A 17,125-nucleotide genomic window follows, 5' to 3' on the forward strand; every position below is an offset into this window, starting at 1 on the left:
CCTGCTAAGGCGTGTCTCCAGCTGGCTGCTGAGGTACTCTGCTGGAGTCACGGTGTGCTCAAAGACAGCAAAACTGGTCACGTTGTTCAGGCTCCAGCAGATCTCAGTCAGCGTCAGGTGCAGCTTGTCCAGACTGGAAGTGGGGGTGGGGAGAAGATGATAGTGGGTTAGAGCAATTGATACCGACTGCCTGGTTTGCAGGAGGCAGAGAAGTACTGGCCAGGCGAGAACCTCATCAGTCCAATTCCAGAAGCACTTCGCAGCCAAGGACAGAAGGAGGGGCAGTAGGATACACTGTCTTCCCATCCCCTGCTCTTCTTATCATGTCTGTTTACACACACACACAATATACATATGAAAATGCAACCTATTATAACCAAAATGCCCTATCTCTGGTCAAACAGGCCCAATTATATTGAATATTCAACATGTAGCAAGTCATTTAAAGCATAAAATGCCATTAGTTTATCGATCACCCACTCTCCCAAGCCTGCACTCCACCCCAAAAACACAGAGTGTAGCTGGTTTGGGTCCTCCCATTCATTCCGTCCTCTGGTTCCCTAAGGACACCAGAATCACATCTTGCTGCCACCATTCTAGTTCTCCCTTCAGGGAAGCACCCCACCCCACAAATACACATTAGGAACAATGGATGTTCGCAGTGTCAGACTCACTGCTGGGAAAATTGGAGCTCATTCATTCCACCTCTGACTGGCAAGTCTCTAGTTCAAGAGACCCTGCAATGGCACCACCCTGCAGTGTTTTGTGGGAGAATATTCCAGTTTTTTTGGGTGGGGGGCAGGATAGCTATAGGCAAGCTTTCTGCCATGGGCAGGGGAAACATTGTCCACCTCTGGCTGCTTTAGCCTTATTTACAACTAAAGGGCAAAATAAGACGTGACTGATCTTCTGACTTTAAAACAAACTTCAAAAAGAAGCTGGGGTGGGGGCCAGGAATGCTCCAATTTTGATTGGAGCAGCAGTTTTGGAGGGCCCCTCCCACATGCCCTGCATAGGAAAGTGGGCAGGAAGGAACTAGGGATGTCATCCTTTCACCCTGGGTGGAAACAGTAGCCTAATTTGCAGAGTCCTGCAACAACCCATTTGAGGATCCCTCCTCCACTGCAGAAAAATAACCCTTCCCCCTGTACTGTTTTCCTGACCAAGCTTCGCCTCTCCAAAGCTGCTATTAGCCCTGCTGGGCAGGAAATACATATACCATATTATGCCTGTCTTATTTCTGAAATTATGAATAGCTTCGGGTCAGCGAGCAATTTCAGCCAGGGAAAAATGGTGGGAAGTTTAAACATCCCCTCTCTTGCAGCCATTGCTTCAATAAAAAAATGGAACTGCCATGACTGCTTTTTAAGTTAAAACTCCAGAACGCAAGGAGATGTGAGAGCATGCACCTTCCACACATTTGTTTTGACCCGCCCCCTAGTTGGAGCCATAGAAACACCTTGCAAAACACCTAGGATTAATGGCATTTTCCATGCTAACCACCAGACAGATCTTTGCATGCTTGACTGGTGGGGTGGTATCATTTTAAGTGCACCCTCGGTCCTGTTTTAACCGTATGGCAGTGTTTCTCAAACTTGGGTCTCTAGCTGTTGTTGGACTAGAACTCTCATCCTCCCTAGCTAGCAGGACCAGTGGTTAGGGATGATGGAAGTTGTAGTCCAACAACAGTTGGAGACCCAAGTTTGAGAAACACTGCCGTAAGGCTTCAATCGTGCTGGTATGAAGAAGTTTAAGCATTAACGTTGCCCATGACGTGCTGCATGGGTTCATTGTGGCCTTACTTGGTGACCAGGCTGCGGTCTTTCCGGTGGCTCTCTGCACCAGGCTTGTCCCTCTCTGGCTCTCCCTTCTTGGATGATGCTTTTTGGGTCCTCTTGTTCCGAGCTTTGCTGATGGTGGCAGCACAGTGCTTGGGTAAGAGCTGGGAGACATAAAAGAGGCGAGGGGGTTATGTGTGGGTGGGTGTATTAAGAAAGGGTCTGCTGCAAATCACAAGGTGTGTTGAACCAAAGGGGAAATGTTCTGGAAGGCCTGCAAACACCATCTTGGTAGTCAAGATGACCCCCAAAATAATTGATAGTTGCTGAAATAATGAGCTTGTCTATATTTACATTTTCTTGCTTTGATATATGCCAATTGGCTTGCTTTGATGCTGTGCTTATCTTTGGCCTTGCTTGGGATGCTGGGCTCTAAGCCGAGAATGGGGAGAAGCTTTGGATAGCTGTCATCTATGGCAGTCAAAACAAAACAAATTCCTTCCAGTAGCACCTTAAAGACCAACTAAGTCAGTTCTTGGTATGAGCTTTCGTGTGCATGCACACTTCTTCAGATACACTGAAACAGAAGTTTCCAGACCCTTCTATATACTAGCTACTATGGATGTGGAATCTCTGTATACCAACATCCCACACAACGATGGTTTACAAGCTATAAGGAACACCATTTCAGATAAAACCACAGCGGACTTTGCCACCAAACTCTGCCAATTTGTCCTTACCCACAACAACTTCAAATTCGGTGATGACCTGTTCCTTCAGATCAGCGGCACAGCAATGGGCACCCGCATGGCCCCACAGTATGCCAACATCTTCATGGCAGATTTAGAACAACGTTTCCTAAACTCCTACCCACTCAAACCTCTCTTGTACCTGCGATACATTGACGATATTTTTATCATCTGGACACATGGTCAACAGACCCTGGACACCTTCCACCAGAAATTCAATGATTTTCACCCCACAATCAACCTAACAATGAATCAATCTATGCAAGAAATACATTTTTTGGACACTACTATAAAAATACAGGATGGGCACATAGACACCACCTTATACCGTAAACCAACTGACCGACAAACATATCTACATGCCTCTAGCTACCATCCCAAACATACCAAACAGTCCATTGTATATAGCCAGGCACTACGTTACAGCCGCATCTGTTCCAATTCTACAGACAGAGACTCTCACCTAAGAGATCTACAGCAAACCTTTTTAGAACTAAAATATCCAACAGATGAAGTTAGACAACAGATCAACAGAGCCAGACTGATACCCAGAGAGAACTTGCTGCAAGACAGACCCAAAAAAGAAAATAACAGAACACCACTAGTCATCACACACAGCTCCCAAGTTAAAACAGTACAACGCATCATCAGAGATCTACAACCTCTCCTGGACAATGACAGTTCTCTTTCTCAAGCTCTGGGAGGAAGACCTTTCCTTGCCTACAGACAGCCACCCAGTCTTAAACAACTCCTAACCCACAATAATACTACAACCAGACCTAACACGGACACTGGCACCAGAGCCTGCAATAAACCCAGATGCCAACTTTGCTGCCACATACACCCGGACAACACCATTACTGGCCCCAACAACATCACACATACCATCTCGGGACTATTTAATTGCTCATCGTCTAACATTGTGTATGCCATAAAATGCCAACAGTGTCCTTCAGCTCTCTATATTGGACAAACAGGCCAGACCTTACGCCAAAGAATAAACGGACATAAATCGGACATCAGGAATCACAAGACAGAGACAAAACAAAACAAATTCCTTCCAGTAGCACCTTAAAGACCAACTAAGTCAGTTCTTGGTATAAGAACTTATAACTTAGTTGGTCTTTAAGTATAACTTAGTTGGTCTTTAAGGTGCTACTGGAAGGAATTTGTTTTGTTTTGACTATGGCAGACCAACACGGCTACCTATCTGTAACTGGAACACAAGACAGAGAAACCAGTAGGAGAACATTTCAATCTCCCAGGACATTCTATACAAGATCTCAAAGTAGCTGTTTTACTACAAAGGAATTTCAGAAATAGACTGGAAAGAGAAGCTGCTGAATTACAACTTATCACCAAACTCAAAACCATGGAGAAACCTGGTCTGAACAAAGACCTTGGATTCTTATCTCATTATACATGACAAAGCCATTTTTCACCTTTTCACCCCTTGCTTTTTCCTGTAAGACCTATTGCAGTCGTTAAGAGTCGTCAACAGGCTCATCACAGCTATCTGCCAATCACCCATTCCCACCACCCTTCTGAGTAATACCCCTCCCCACCTTCTCACTATATAGAAGGGTCTGGAAACTTCTGTTTCAGTGTATCTGAAGAAGTGTGCATGCACACGAAAGCTCATACCAAGAACTGACTTAGTTGGTCTTTAAGGTGCTACTGGAAGGAATTTGTTTTGTTTTGACTATGGCAGACCAACACGGCTACCTATCTGTAACTGGATCTATGGCAGTGTTTCCCAACCTTGGGCCTCCAGCTGTTTTTGGACTACAACTCCCATCATCCCTAGCTAGCAAGACCAGTGGTCAGGGATGATGGGAATTGTAGTTCAAAAACAGCTGGAGGCCCAAGGTTGGGAAACACTGATCTATGGCCTCACCAGCCATGTGTGATGGGAGGTTCTGGGGAAACTGACATATGCTGCTTTGCGCAAAAGGCCTGTTTGCTTGGGCGCAGACATGTCATGAGGACCTCTCACTGTTGTGGTGCCCCTCTCATGTCTGTAAAGCCAGTGAGGCCCTGCACGCTGTGTTATAAGTTTACATCTTTCCTTAATAAAGTGCTAGAACTGGCTATTCTGGCATTCTAGGCATCCATTTTTGGTAACCCTGCACCAAATCACTTGCACAAGGCTTCCTTGGGGTCTGTGGTTCAGAACACAAGGGTAGCGGGGTCAGGTGGGGGCGGAGAAAAATTATTCCCTGGGGAAACCTTGCTTCAACAGCCAGGCATGGTCCCTGGTTACCAGGAATCTGGACAAGGCAGATATTCTGATAAATCCTTTGCAGACTCCTCACTCCGGCTGCCCCCTTTTCTGCATTCTGCCTACAGCCACAGTGAACTCCTCTTGCATGTGGGAGTGTTCGCTCAGTGCCAGAGAAGTGTGCAGTTTTTGCTCCTTCCCAAACTATCCAAGACTTAACAGGAGCCACTGAGAACTGAGTGAACCTCTTTCATCATAGCTACACAGCCTCATTGGCATAACTTCACCCTGGGTTCCATTCCATTAAAAGTGTGGAGGATCTCATTGCCTGGGAGAGTGCTGTCTGCTGCACTGACAGAAGATGGAAGCACTTTCCCAGAGAGAAGATGTCATCTGTCACAGGGCTTGTGCAGCTCTTTCCGATATTTTGATTTACAGTGGTACCTCGGGTTACATACATTTCAGGTTACAGACTCCGCAAACCCAGAAATAGTACCTTGGGTTAAGAACTTTGCTTCAGGATGAGAACAGAAATCGTGCTCCAGCAGCGCGGCGGCAGCAGGAGGCCCCATTAGCTAAAGTGGTGCTTCAGGTTAAGAACAGTTTCAGGTTAAGAACGGACCTCTGGAACAAATTAAGCACGTAACCAGAGGTACCACTGTACCCTGACATTATTGAATTGGATTAATTGTTTTAATGAATTTGTTGCTGTTGTTGTTTGCTTCGTTCATATGCAACTGTGTTTGATAATACAGTGATTGCAATGTTATGATGATTATCGTGAGCCACTCTGAGCTCAACATTTGTTATTGGAAAAGTGGAATATCAAATCAAATCCTATCATTCCTTTGTCCTGCCCAACAGACTGCAACCAGGATTGTAAGATTTTAACTCTGCTTTTGATGCTTATTTGAATGTGTTCTAGAAAAGATTGGATTATCAACCTGCTATGCCAGTAAGATTCTTTGCACATCAATGCTCAATCTGCAGATCAGCCAAGAACAAAATACACAACACAGGCCTCATGCAGAGAGGAAGAACAACCAGATTCATCAAGCCAACAATCCATGCAGTTTTTTTGTTTTTATCTGCTCTCATATGATTTTTATACCATTTTATTGTAGTTTTGCCTCTTTATGAGACATTGGATTTTACTGTGAGCTGCATTGGGTGGGAAATAAATGTAACACAATAATAAAACAGGAGGATTCAAACTTGTCATTCAAAGTGCAAGATATCTTCAAGTTTCCAAATCAGATTTTATCTACCTGGGTTTCCCTCTTTCATTCCATTTTGGCCAACCATCATTTCTGAGTTCAACATGCCCAGGAAATGTCTGGCAAGCTGAATTAGTCATACATTCTGCCCGATCTTCCCCTGTCCCCTGCCCCATATGCTCCAATCACAGAATAGTGATTGCGCTATCCTATGCTGCACAGAACTCCACTAGGATACTGCCACTTTCCCCACTCTCTTCATGCCAGTCCCAGATCTGCCTCCAATGCCCATTGCCCAGCGTCCACAAAGGAGTTGGCTTCCTACCTGCTCACTCAGGTTGCGCTGTTCAGCAGAGGCATCCAGGATACAAGTGCAAGCCTGTTTAGCCATCTCTTCCAGGAAGTTGTTGCACAGACCCAAGGCACAGCTCTGCAGATGAGGATACTGAACCAGGAAATGAAAGAAGTGCCTGAGATCTACAAGGGAGCTTTAGGTGCCATGCTTGCTGCAAGTCTCTGCTGGCTGCCCCTCTCAGAGGCCGTGAGTGGGCACTTTCCTTGTTCATTGTCACAAGACAGGGTTAAAAGAATGGGGCTCCAAAGGCCTGCTGTCACTGTAGCCTCCAGGAGAGCAAAGCTCTCTGTCCACCGACAGTGGGATTTATTCTTGAGTAAAGTGAGCATAAATCTGCAGGCCTACCAGCTTAATCCTATGCATTTTTTAATCCAAAGAAAGGTCTGCCGTGTTCAGTAAGGCTTACTTCCTAGAAAGTTGCAGCTTAAATTAAACAAAAGTAAGGGTGGAATTCAGCGTCACACAATTATGATCCTTCCGTCTGCAAAAGCATTTTGGCTTGCCAGATGGAACAATTTCCCCTCCCCTCCCCATGCTATTTGGGGGTTCTCCTGACCCTCTGGAGGAAATGTGAGAGTCCCATTGCTTTCATGGGAGTCCTTGTACTAGTACACCAGGTTACTTGAATCTGGCCCTGTATTTTCAAACCCACACAGAATAAATTATTCAAATAATAAGCTTCATTTACATAAATGAATACAGTGGACAAAGTTCTGCTTTTCTGGTTATCTTGGTGCAGGATTTGACATTTGTATCTCAAAGTAGACCCGGCTCTGACTACAAGGCAGAGGCATGAAAGCCGAACTCATATAAGCCCAGTAAGGGCACTCTCAATGATTTGACACTTGGCGTCTTTGCTCTTTCAGCTCCAGCTGCTTCTCCTTGCCCTCCCCATCCCATGCATACGCACCTCCTCGGGGCACAATGGATGGGAGGCATGGCTGAAGTCGGCACACAGAAGCGGGAAAGCAATGGAATAGCGCAACATTGATGGCTCCTCCATGGTGGATGCAAAGAGTTTCTCCAAGAGGCGCACATAGAAACTATTAAAGAAAGTGAGACGTCATGAACCAGGGCAAGTGGGAGCAATCAAGGGCACATATGAAGTTGCCTTACGCAGAGTAAGACTGTAAGTCCATCGAACTCAGCACTGCATATAAATATTTTGGGGTGGGGAAGGAGTGTTTCCAAAAATTATGTACAAAGTAAGTACTGTAAATAATTAAAAGTCACAAAATTTCAATCCATCAGAAAACTCAAATAAAATAATTAAGGAAGCCAGGTTCAAAGTGTGTGTATGGAATGTCAAAGTTAGCTAAAGGGGGTCATGGGTTTTTAAAAGTTGAGAAACCATGGTAGGGGGGTAGGAGAGCTGGGGGGGGGGAATTCATGTCTGAAAACCAATGCACCCCTTTGGTTTCAGATAGCACATGGATAGACGAGTGTAAAAAGCCCAAGACACAAATTTTCACAGCTCTCTAGCGGATACGTGGCTCATTACCAGAGGTAAGGTATTTAACTCTGGAAGTGTGTACAGTGGTAACTCAGGTTACATACGCTTCAGGTTACAGACTCTGATAACCCAGAAATAGTACCTCGGGTTAAGAACTTTGCTTCAGGATGAGAATAGAAATCGTGCTCCAGCGGCATGGCAGCAGCGGGAGGACCCATTAGCTAAAGTGATGCTTCAGGTTAAGAACAGTTTCAGGTTAAGAAAGGACCTCCGGAACGAATTAAGTACTTAACCCGAGGTACCACTGTACTCAATTCTGACCAAACTAAGCCTTCTAGGAGGCTTTTCCCTAAACACATTACTTCTGGTAAATAAACTACCATAGTCGCTAGAGGGCTGTGAAAATTTGTGACCTGGGCTTTTTAGACTCATCTACCCAAGTACTATCTGAATCCAAAGGGACACATTGGTTGCCAGATGTGAAATATCTTGGCTCATTCACACTTCCACTTCTCCCATGCCTAGAAAGCAAGGGTCTGGGCAGTTTCTGCTTGACCCATGCTTCCTAAGCATGGGTCTGAGTGGTTTTCCCAGGCCCTGCTCCTTTCCCAGGGAAAATCCGCCCTTTAATGTTAATCCAGAGATCACTCAAATTGCCCTTTGCTCCAACTGAGTGCCATAGAGTGGGTTTTCCCACGGAAAAGCAGCAGGAGAAGAGGAAGTGTGGATAAGCCTTGACTAGAGCAGGTCAACGGAATTTCATAGGTCATTCCCAGCCATACCTGGAGATGCCAGAGACTGAACCGGAGACCTTCTACAAGCAAGGTGGATGGTCTACCACTGAGCTATGGTTGTTCCCCATAGAAGAATAGGTGCTTCTATATGCACCAGCTTTCACCTTCATCCCCATGTCCATGCCTCCTCCTCCCACTCCTTTTGAGCAACCCCTCTTCCACACACACCTACAACCTTGTGCTGCAACTATGAAGCACCCTTTTCCCCTTCTGCCCAATGATGAAGCCACCATTCTCTCCAATTCTGCAGACCCTTTCATATCCCTGCTTTCATCCCCAATACCATTCCCATGCCTCCTACTTTGCACCACCATTTTCATGTTTATCTCCTTTTTCTTAGTCCCTCCTCCTTATTTTTCTCAACTCACACACCCATTTCACACACTTGCTCATCACCTCCTTAGCACAATCTGAGCTGGCAACAAACAGTACCACACTGAAGCCAGGATGGTTGTGTGAATTGGCACCCTCTTTTCTTCATTCTTTATACCCAAAGAACCTGCCTATGTTGGGGCCTTTATTTTCTAACCTTCCCTTCAAAAAAAACCCCCATTTGCCACATAAAACCAAACCAGACAACTATGCAAATTAAATGCATTGACTGCATTTATGCCAGGATGCATGTGTTCTGGTAGCCGACACCCTGCGTGCCCCAAATCTGCTCTGCTGTCACTATTCCCTTCCTCCATGCCATATACACACCAGAATATAGAGAGGTCCGATGTCTCGACCATCAAGTCCTCCACAGAGTCCAGCATCTTAGTGTGAAAGACGATGAGATTCATCACCTTGGCAATGTCATGATTCTCCCGCAGTTGCAAGGGAGCCTTACTAACACTGGTGTATGCCTAGTGGAAGGGGAAAAAAGATATTCCTTGGGAGAAAGAACCCATTCTCTCTGACACTTCACCCTAAACACTGAAAAGTAGTACGTTGCTGTTGTTGGCATCCCTCTGTCTCGAGACAACGGGGTGTTTTTCCAGGAGCGAAGCCAAACTGCTGGAGAATCACAGCACCTGCTGTGGCTGTAGAGACCAGCAACCTGTAATTGCTGCCTTCCACATTAGTTTTGCTGCGTTAGCAACACTGAAGTAAGTGACCTTTCCAGGGCACAAGCCTGGGCAGCGTGTGTAGAGGTCCTGGACTGCCCAGACAACAAGACCTCTTGGCCTCACAGATACAGTCCAAAGGAAAGCAGAGTAACACATTTGGTACCAGCTGGACTGTAGGAGTTGCTGGAAGGAGGCATACAAAAGGCCATCCAAACATCTTAGGGAGTCAAGATTTGTGTAGAGTTTACTCCTTAGTCTTTGCTTCTCCCAAACATGTCCCACAAGGCAGGGGGTACAGATTTTTCCTTGGGGAATCTTCTTCCAGGATTTTTCCTTGGGGTTTACTCCCAAAGCCTTTCTCATGAATGAGTATAGCCGCTGGGCAGCAGAGGCTTAGGATCAGAGTTTTTCTTCTCCTGGATGGGCTACCTTCCCAGGTTGACAAGCCCCAACAGCAAGATTGCTCTAAATTACAGAGTGACAGGGCCAATTCACATACACATGTACATCATTTGATCACACACTTGACTCTTCTCAACTGAACATGTGACTGTCTCAAATGAGCAATATTACATTTTGAGTGTTAATCAAAAAACAGTAAAATTGTACGTGTATCTGTGATGGCTCATTTACACACACACACACTAATGCTGGACTCAGTCATTATGGAATATGCAGGTTCAGTCCTCAGGAATGTGGAATCTACTTTTGTTATTCACTAGAGCCTTGAGATCCACCAACAAGAGGCAGGTCCAAAACAGCGACTTAGCCAGGCAAACACATGTTAAGTGTTAAAGAACAGGATGCTCATCCCAGGAATTTGTGATCAGTTCCCCCACCAAGCTCACAAGTGCTATGCAGGGGACTCCCCACTTCCATGGAGGCTTCTGCATACATAAGTGGAATCATGTGAAGTGGGGAGCACCCTCTACACACCCTCTCTGCCGCTCTTTCTCCAATACATACCAAAAATACTGCATCCAAAAATATCCACAACTAGAACTGAAGCTCTGGGGCCGGCAGGAGGCTGGTGGACATGCAGGAAAGCGGTGGCGGCTGCGCTACCCTGCACATCAGCAGTCAGGCAGGGAGGCTGGGCAGCCTGAGCAAAGCCCCGCTGCACCCCCAGTCTCTTCAGGGCTTCCTCCAGCCTCACTGACATCCTCTTTGGGCCTCGGGGTGGGTCTCCTCACAAGTTATGAGGACTCTCCAGCTTTCTCCCACCATTTGCGGGTTTGAATTGAATTATTTTTTTATTTCCCGATGCCGCACATTCCTTTGACTGCACGTAAGTTGCGGGGCACCTGAGGTGTACTGTACCACTCCTTTGGATACCCCCCAAAGCATTCTTTTCTGGCAACTGAATTTAGGAAAGACTGGAGGTTTTTTAATTGTTGCCACTGTTAAGACAATGGCAGAAGTCAGAAAGCCAATCCACTACCAGATAAATCAGAATACACAAACAGAGAGAGAAACAGACTGACAGACAGAACTTTAGCTAAAGCATCAAGAAATGCTTCTTGATGACAGGAACAGCATTTGTCAATAGACAGGCCACCTGAGGTCTTCAAACAAAGGCTGGGCAGCCTTGATGCACCTAAGAGGGATGTACTGTATATTGAAGCTGGCAAAGGCTGAAGGGCCAACAACTTAGACTTTGCATGGTTACATGTCTTTAGCCCCAGGTGAAAGCCTTCCTCTTTACACTGGCCTTTGGTCATTAAATAATCTATGGCCTGTTAGATGCGGGGGGGGGGGGGTGTTATTTGGATTGTTATTATTATGCTATCTATTATTATGCTCTGTATTACTTTTTTTAAAATGCTCTGTAAATTATGTTCTTAATGCTCTACACCGCCCTGGCTTCTTTAGATAAAGGGTGGTATATAAATCAATCAATCAATCAATCAATCAAATAAATAAATAAATAAATAAAAATAAAATTATGTATTTCCAGGCTAGCAGCACAGGCAAAAGACTCTTTAGCCCCTACTTCCTCAGTGTGTGAACTGCAACACAGGGTTTGTCATGTGAGAGAGATTCACAGTTATACCTCATTCAGAGCCCTCCCACATGAAAGCAGCCTGGCCCCATGGGGTATCTGCAGTCTCCCAGGACCAACAACAGAGAAACAGGAAAAGGTTTAAATACACGGGGAAGGAGGAGACTTGGGCAGCTTGTTTTGTCTGTTGTTTACCTCTTCATACCTCTCTCCTTAAGCAGCTAATTTTCCCTGCTTCTCCTCCTCCCAACTTCTAGGAAAAATAGATTTCAAGTGGGGATAAACAAGACCAGCCAGCACTTCCCTATGTGTTTGACTGTGATCCCCTCCAGATACCCCAGTCCCTCGGCAAAGCAGGCAGCATGCAAAGTCCTAAGAGGCAGCAAGGGTTCCCACTGCACAGGAGTCCGTCTCCTCCGGCATGTTGTTGGCGCAGAAGAGGAAGAGGAGCAAATCCTGGCAAGGAATCTTACCTGCAGCCTGAACCAGTCCAGCCGCAGCCCAGAAAATTCAAATTTCTTCTTCTCTTCAACTGCAAAGAAGAAAAGTATTTAACAGAGGCAAAGCTGCTAGAAAGAGCCACAGGGGTCTCTCCCACCATTCAAAGGCCTTACAGATGAGAAAATTGCAGTGGGAAGACAGGCCTCCTCCTAGAAAAATGATTTGCCTTTCGACAGCCATTTCTAGAGGAGTTTATAAGGAGTTTAAGTACCATCCCTTTGTTCCTGGATGAAGTGGGTTCCGTTTTTACTCGCACCTACAACCTGTCCTTATGGGACGCAGGTGGTGCTGTGGTCTAAACCACAGAGCCTCTAAGGCTTGCTGATCGGAAGGTCGGTGGTTTGAATCCCCCGTGACGGGGTGAGCTACCATTGCTCAGTCCCTGCTCCTGCCCACCTAGCAGTTTGAAAGCACGTCAAAGTGCAAGTAGATAAATAGGTACCGCTCCGGCGGGAAGGTAAACGCCGTTTCCGTGCGCTGCGCTGGTTCTCCAGAAGCGGCTTAGTCATGCTGGCCACATGACCCGGAAGCTGTCTGCAGACAAATGCCGGCTCTCCCAGCCTATAGAGCGAGATGAGCGCCACAACCCCAGAGTCATCCATGGCTGGACCTCACGGTCAGGGGTCCCCTTTACCTTTTACAACTTGTCCTTACACCAAACGCCAACAGCTTTCCTCTAGGCATCAGGACCCTGTCAACTCCTCGTTAGTACAGTGATAAGTATCCCCGCTTGTCACACGGGAGACCAGGGTTCATTCCCCAATGGGGAGACCATTGACCTTTATGACTCACCAGGAACCCTGTCAAATCATAGCCTTGAATGTGGGTCAGCCTCCGGGTTCAACTCTCAGAAGCCAAAGCCGGCAGAGCTTCCTTCAGTCAGAAAGATTTTCCCCACCCCACTGCTAACACAAGCAGGATTCAAACAAAACCACACAAATTATGCACAACTTGCCAAATATATTCCAATCACAAAGCCTAACCCTCCTTTGGCACTCAATTTGAGTTACTCTTGTACAGGAAGGGTTAAAATGCCCACATCCATCCATAGCAACCTCCAGCTGACACAATAATTACCTTGCCTGATGGTTAGGGATGAGAGTGAGTTCACAAAGGATGACATAATCACAGACTCCTCTTCAGGGCACACGGTCAGGTCCTGCAAGAGGCAATAGGGCTCAGAGACGGGGCCAGTGCTTTATTTGCATTTATATACAGTAGCTTGTTTGCAATGGATTTCAGTGAATGTGATTATTTAATGAACTGATGTGCCAGTTTTAAACCTGTACATCCCTTGAGTGTCTTTGGGCAGTGAGGCTACTCATAAACTCAAGAAATGATGGCCTCAGGACAAGGATATAATCCCAGAGTGCCCCCTTTGTTCTCTTGTATAATTTCTGACTTGTGAATTGTGGGGAGGCCTGGGATTTTTGTCTCCGTAGGCAAAACGTGTTGCCCCCCCTCCCAGCACATCTGGCACCTCTCCCTGCACCACCGTTGTGTCCACACTGCCACCATGACACAATGGCAGGGGTGAGGGCGTGTTAGTGCTGAGGGCAAGGGCACTGTGGTGGCAGCAACAGTGGCACAGGTGAAGCTGTGGCATGGCTGTTAGCGGTGCAACACCAGGGGCAGGGGTTGCACTGTCCACCCAGGGCAAATTGCTTCACCCTACTTCATGCAAGCACCCGCCCTGTGAACAGGATTCTGTTCTACAGCATCACAGCAGACTGTGTCAAGCTGCTTTATACCATGCCAGCCTGTTGGTCCATTTCAGCCTTGCCCAGCCTGATGCCCCCCAGAATAGATGTTCTTGGACTAACACCCATCATCGCTGAAGGGAGCTGTAATTCAAAATATCTGTAGGGGACTGGGTTGAGAAAAGCTGCTCTTTTTTGCATTGTGAAGGTTCGACAAGATGAGGCTTTTGGACCCTTCCAACTCTACAACTCTTAGATTTGTCGACTCTCACTAGCAGTCTGCTCTAGTATCTGCGATCTGGGAATCTGGAGATTGACAGGGACTATTTGCATGAGGGGACGCGGGTGGCGCTGTGGGTAAAACCTCAGTGCCTAGGACTTGCCGATCGTATGGTCGGCGGTTCAAATCCCCGCGGCGGGGTGAGCTCCCATCTCTCGGTCCCAGCTCCTGCCCACCTAGCAGTTCGAAAGCACTCTTAAGTGCAAGTAGATAAATAGGTACCACTTTATAGCGGGAAGGTAAACGGCGTTTCCGTGTGCTGCACTGGTGCTGGCTCGCCGGAGCAGCTTCGTCACGCTGGCCACGTGACCCGGAAGTGTCTCCGGACAGCACTGGCCCCCGGCCTCTTAAGTGAGATGGGCGCACAACCCTAGAGTCGGACATGACTGGCCCGTACGGGCAGGGGTACCTTTACCTTTACCTTTATTTGCATGCAAAGCATGCACCCCTAACACTGATATATGCCTAATTTGCAGCATTTTTATCATTCTCTGTCCATTCTCTCCTTTCTCACTTCTGTTTGGTACTAAGGAATCTCACTGGAATTGGGAGCTCCTAGAGACTACCACACATAATCCCACCAACCACACATCTTCCTCCTTCCTTGCAGCTCCCATACCTGGATAATGTTGCTGAGCACCTGGGCATCGAAGTGTGACAAGTACTGTACATGGTAGCGCTGGAGGACATTTTGGTGCCGTCGGACGAGGCGACGGAGCTTTTCCATCAGAAAAAGCAGCTCAGCCAGGTAGCTATTGGTGAGAGGCAGGACAGAATGTTTGTTTGCTTATTTAAAACATTTGGAACCCCACCTTTCCTTATAAAAAGGCAGCTGACGAATTTAAAAAAAATGAACACAAAAAATAGTGGGGTAAGGAAGAATACACAGTCCCACAGTACACCTACAGAATCATTTCAGCAGATTAATAAACCAATACAATAAATAAAGCAGTTAACTACAACCCAAATGCCTTCTTAAAAAAGGAGATTAAGACTAACTTTCAGAATGCCATTGAAGTCTCATAGATGAAACTTTGGATGAACTATAGGGAGAGGGTAGCTCGGTTGGTTAAGAGTGTGGTGCTGGTAACGCCAGTGTTGCAGGCTTGATCTCCATATGGGCAGCTGCAAATAATCCTGCATTGCAGGGGGTTAGACTCAATGATCCCCAGGGTCCCTTTCAACTCAACAATTTTGTGATTCTATGAACTAGGTGTCCTAGTATGCTGTATGTGTGAGGTTCCCTTGGCTGTTAACACCCACAAAGACACACCTCTGACCTGCCAGCCTGGATACAATACTCCCCAAGTTCATGCCAGAGGAATTTTACCTAATTCTGACAAGCATTAGCTTCTTCCCTTCCCTCCATTCTCACATGGCACTGCCCCAAAATGTGAGACCAAGGAGAACGGTTGTAATCCCCCCTTCTAGCCAGCTCTTAGGGGTACAAAAGCTGCATCCTCCTTTTCACGGGTTCACTCTGCGCTACATGGTCAAGAACTGGAGGGGGGCAAGATCCATCTGTGCTCAACATGCTGGGACCCATCTCCTCCACCCCCCACCCCCATTCTTGGAACCCACCCGATCAGTACATGTCATAAAAAGATTTGTGAGAAAGAAAAAACATCACACAAAGAGACATTTCAGGGGCAGGAAAATTGGACTCTAATTCTAGAACAGATGCAGACATAGAACTTTTTAATATCGGAATGAAATTATGATTTGTGTATTGGTTTTGTGTTTCAGGGTCACGTGTATATATGATGATTATTCATTAATAGTTTAAGCAAAAAAACACCCAAATCAGTACCTGTCAGTGAATTCCTCTGGGTTCTTGCTCTTGCTAACATGTTCACTGTGTCGGCAAAGCCAGGTTACCTCATCACGGCAGAACGACAAGGCCATGAAGACATAAACAGCCTGTTGTGGGGGAAAGAGGGAGAAGGGACTTTATGAGAAAAATATTCCCTCCCTTCAAATCAGTAAGGCCAGCTCAAGAAAGGGACGTTCAATATGGCCCAACACTGCACAATAACTTTTTAAAAAGCTATTGTATTCTACTTAGCCGATGTCCTTGAATTGTGTATTGCATAATGAGAAGCCTAAAACGGGGTGGGGGGTGGGCGGGAGATCCATCATGCAAATTAATGACATTTGTTGATTGCAGCTTGTTCTGGCTTATGTTTTCCTGTGCTTCAAATTTTCCTTTTGCTACTATAGTGATGAAGGAGAAAGGGAACATAGAATAGGAGAGACCTGAGAGGACCATCAATATGCAAAGATGAGAAAAGCAGAAGGGTAAAAACTGGAAACATAAATACTTATGCATGAAATAGATCTACATAGATCTATAAATACATAAATGTTCCTATACAGGATTTCTTTCCTCACACACGCAACACACACACACCCTCCTGGAAACTCTCAGTGCCATTTTCCCTCAAGCTCTGCCTGACTGGAAGAAAACCTGCTGGAAGGAAGAGAAGCAGTGGGGAGGGGAGCTGCCTTTGCCATTTAAATCGCACTTTTCATTTTACTCATGACTGGAGCAGCCAGTGGTTAAAAGATGCAACCCGCTGCATACAGTTTGGCTTGTAGTGACTGCTGCAGATGCCCTCAGGACTGCTCAGATACATTATAAAGATAAAGCAACCAGGAAAGCTGGAAATAGGATGGTTTGTTTTTAGTAAAAGCTTTGATTCTCAAGAGGCAGAAACTACATGAATTTCAGGATAAAAACAGGCACTGCTTTTTGGACAACCCTTCCTGCCCTACCCCTTTCTACTGTGGTTTTGTATGATGTCAAAAAATAAGCCACTATAGGTAAGGACCACATTTGTATCAAGTCAGACTCGAATACAAGGTCAACACAGCATTTGGCAGCAACATGGGGTAAAGGGTCCTCAGTGCTGGTGCCCCAGCTTTGGGACAGTTTCCCTGCTATGACAGGGGTCAAGATTGATGAGTTATCAGCGTCAGCTGAAGACTTGGCTGTTCACCCAGGCTTTGCTGGAGTTTAACGT

The 17,125-nt window shown here is 46.2% G+C and overlaps 1 protein-coding gene and 1 long non-coding RNA gene across 5 annotated transcripts in view; one reads left to right on the forward strand and one right to left on the reverse strand.

Annotated features, from left to right (window-relative positions):
- The window catches only part of NCKAP1L (NCK associated protein 1 like), a 78,794-nt gene that overhangs the window by 31,792 nt on the left and 29,877 nt on the right, over positions 1-17,125 (reverse strand). For all 4 annotated transcript variants that reach the window (XM_081851685.1, XM_081851686.1, XM_081851687.1 and 1 more), the window contains exons 12-20: positions 15,913-16,022; positions 14,722-14,854; positions 13,200-13,281; positions 12,095-12,153; positions 9,270-9,415; positions 7,231-7,363; positions 6,291-6,410; positions 1,803-1,942; positions 2-133 (exon numbers count right to left, since the gene is read on the reverse strand). In XM_081851685.1, coding sequence (XP_081707811.1) covers positions 2-133; positions 1,803-1,942; positions 6,291-6,410; positions 7,231-7,363; positions 9,270-9,415; positions 12,095-12,153; positions 13,200-13,281; positions 14,722-14,854; positions 15,913-16,022 — 1,055 coding nt within the window. The remainder of the gene's footprint in view (position 1; positions 134-1,802; positions 1,943-6,290; positions 6,411-7,230; positions 7,364-9,269; positions 9,416-12,094; positions 12,154-13,199; positions 13,282-14,721; positions 14,855-15,912; positions 16,023-17,125) is intronic.
- On the forward strand, positions 14,714-16,770 carry LOC309336247. The gene is made up of 2 exons (XR_014153931.1): positions 14,714-14,850; positions 16,323-16,770. It is a non-coding gene; the product is annotated as an uncharacterized lncRNA (long non-coding RNA).

This window comes from Podarcis erhardii, assembly GCF_964252035.2.
Source record: "Podarcis erhardii genome assembly, chromosome: 2".
NCBI lineage: Eukaryota > Metazoa > Chordata > Lepidosauria > Squamata > Lacertidae > Podarcis > Podarcis erhardii.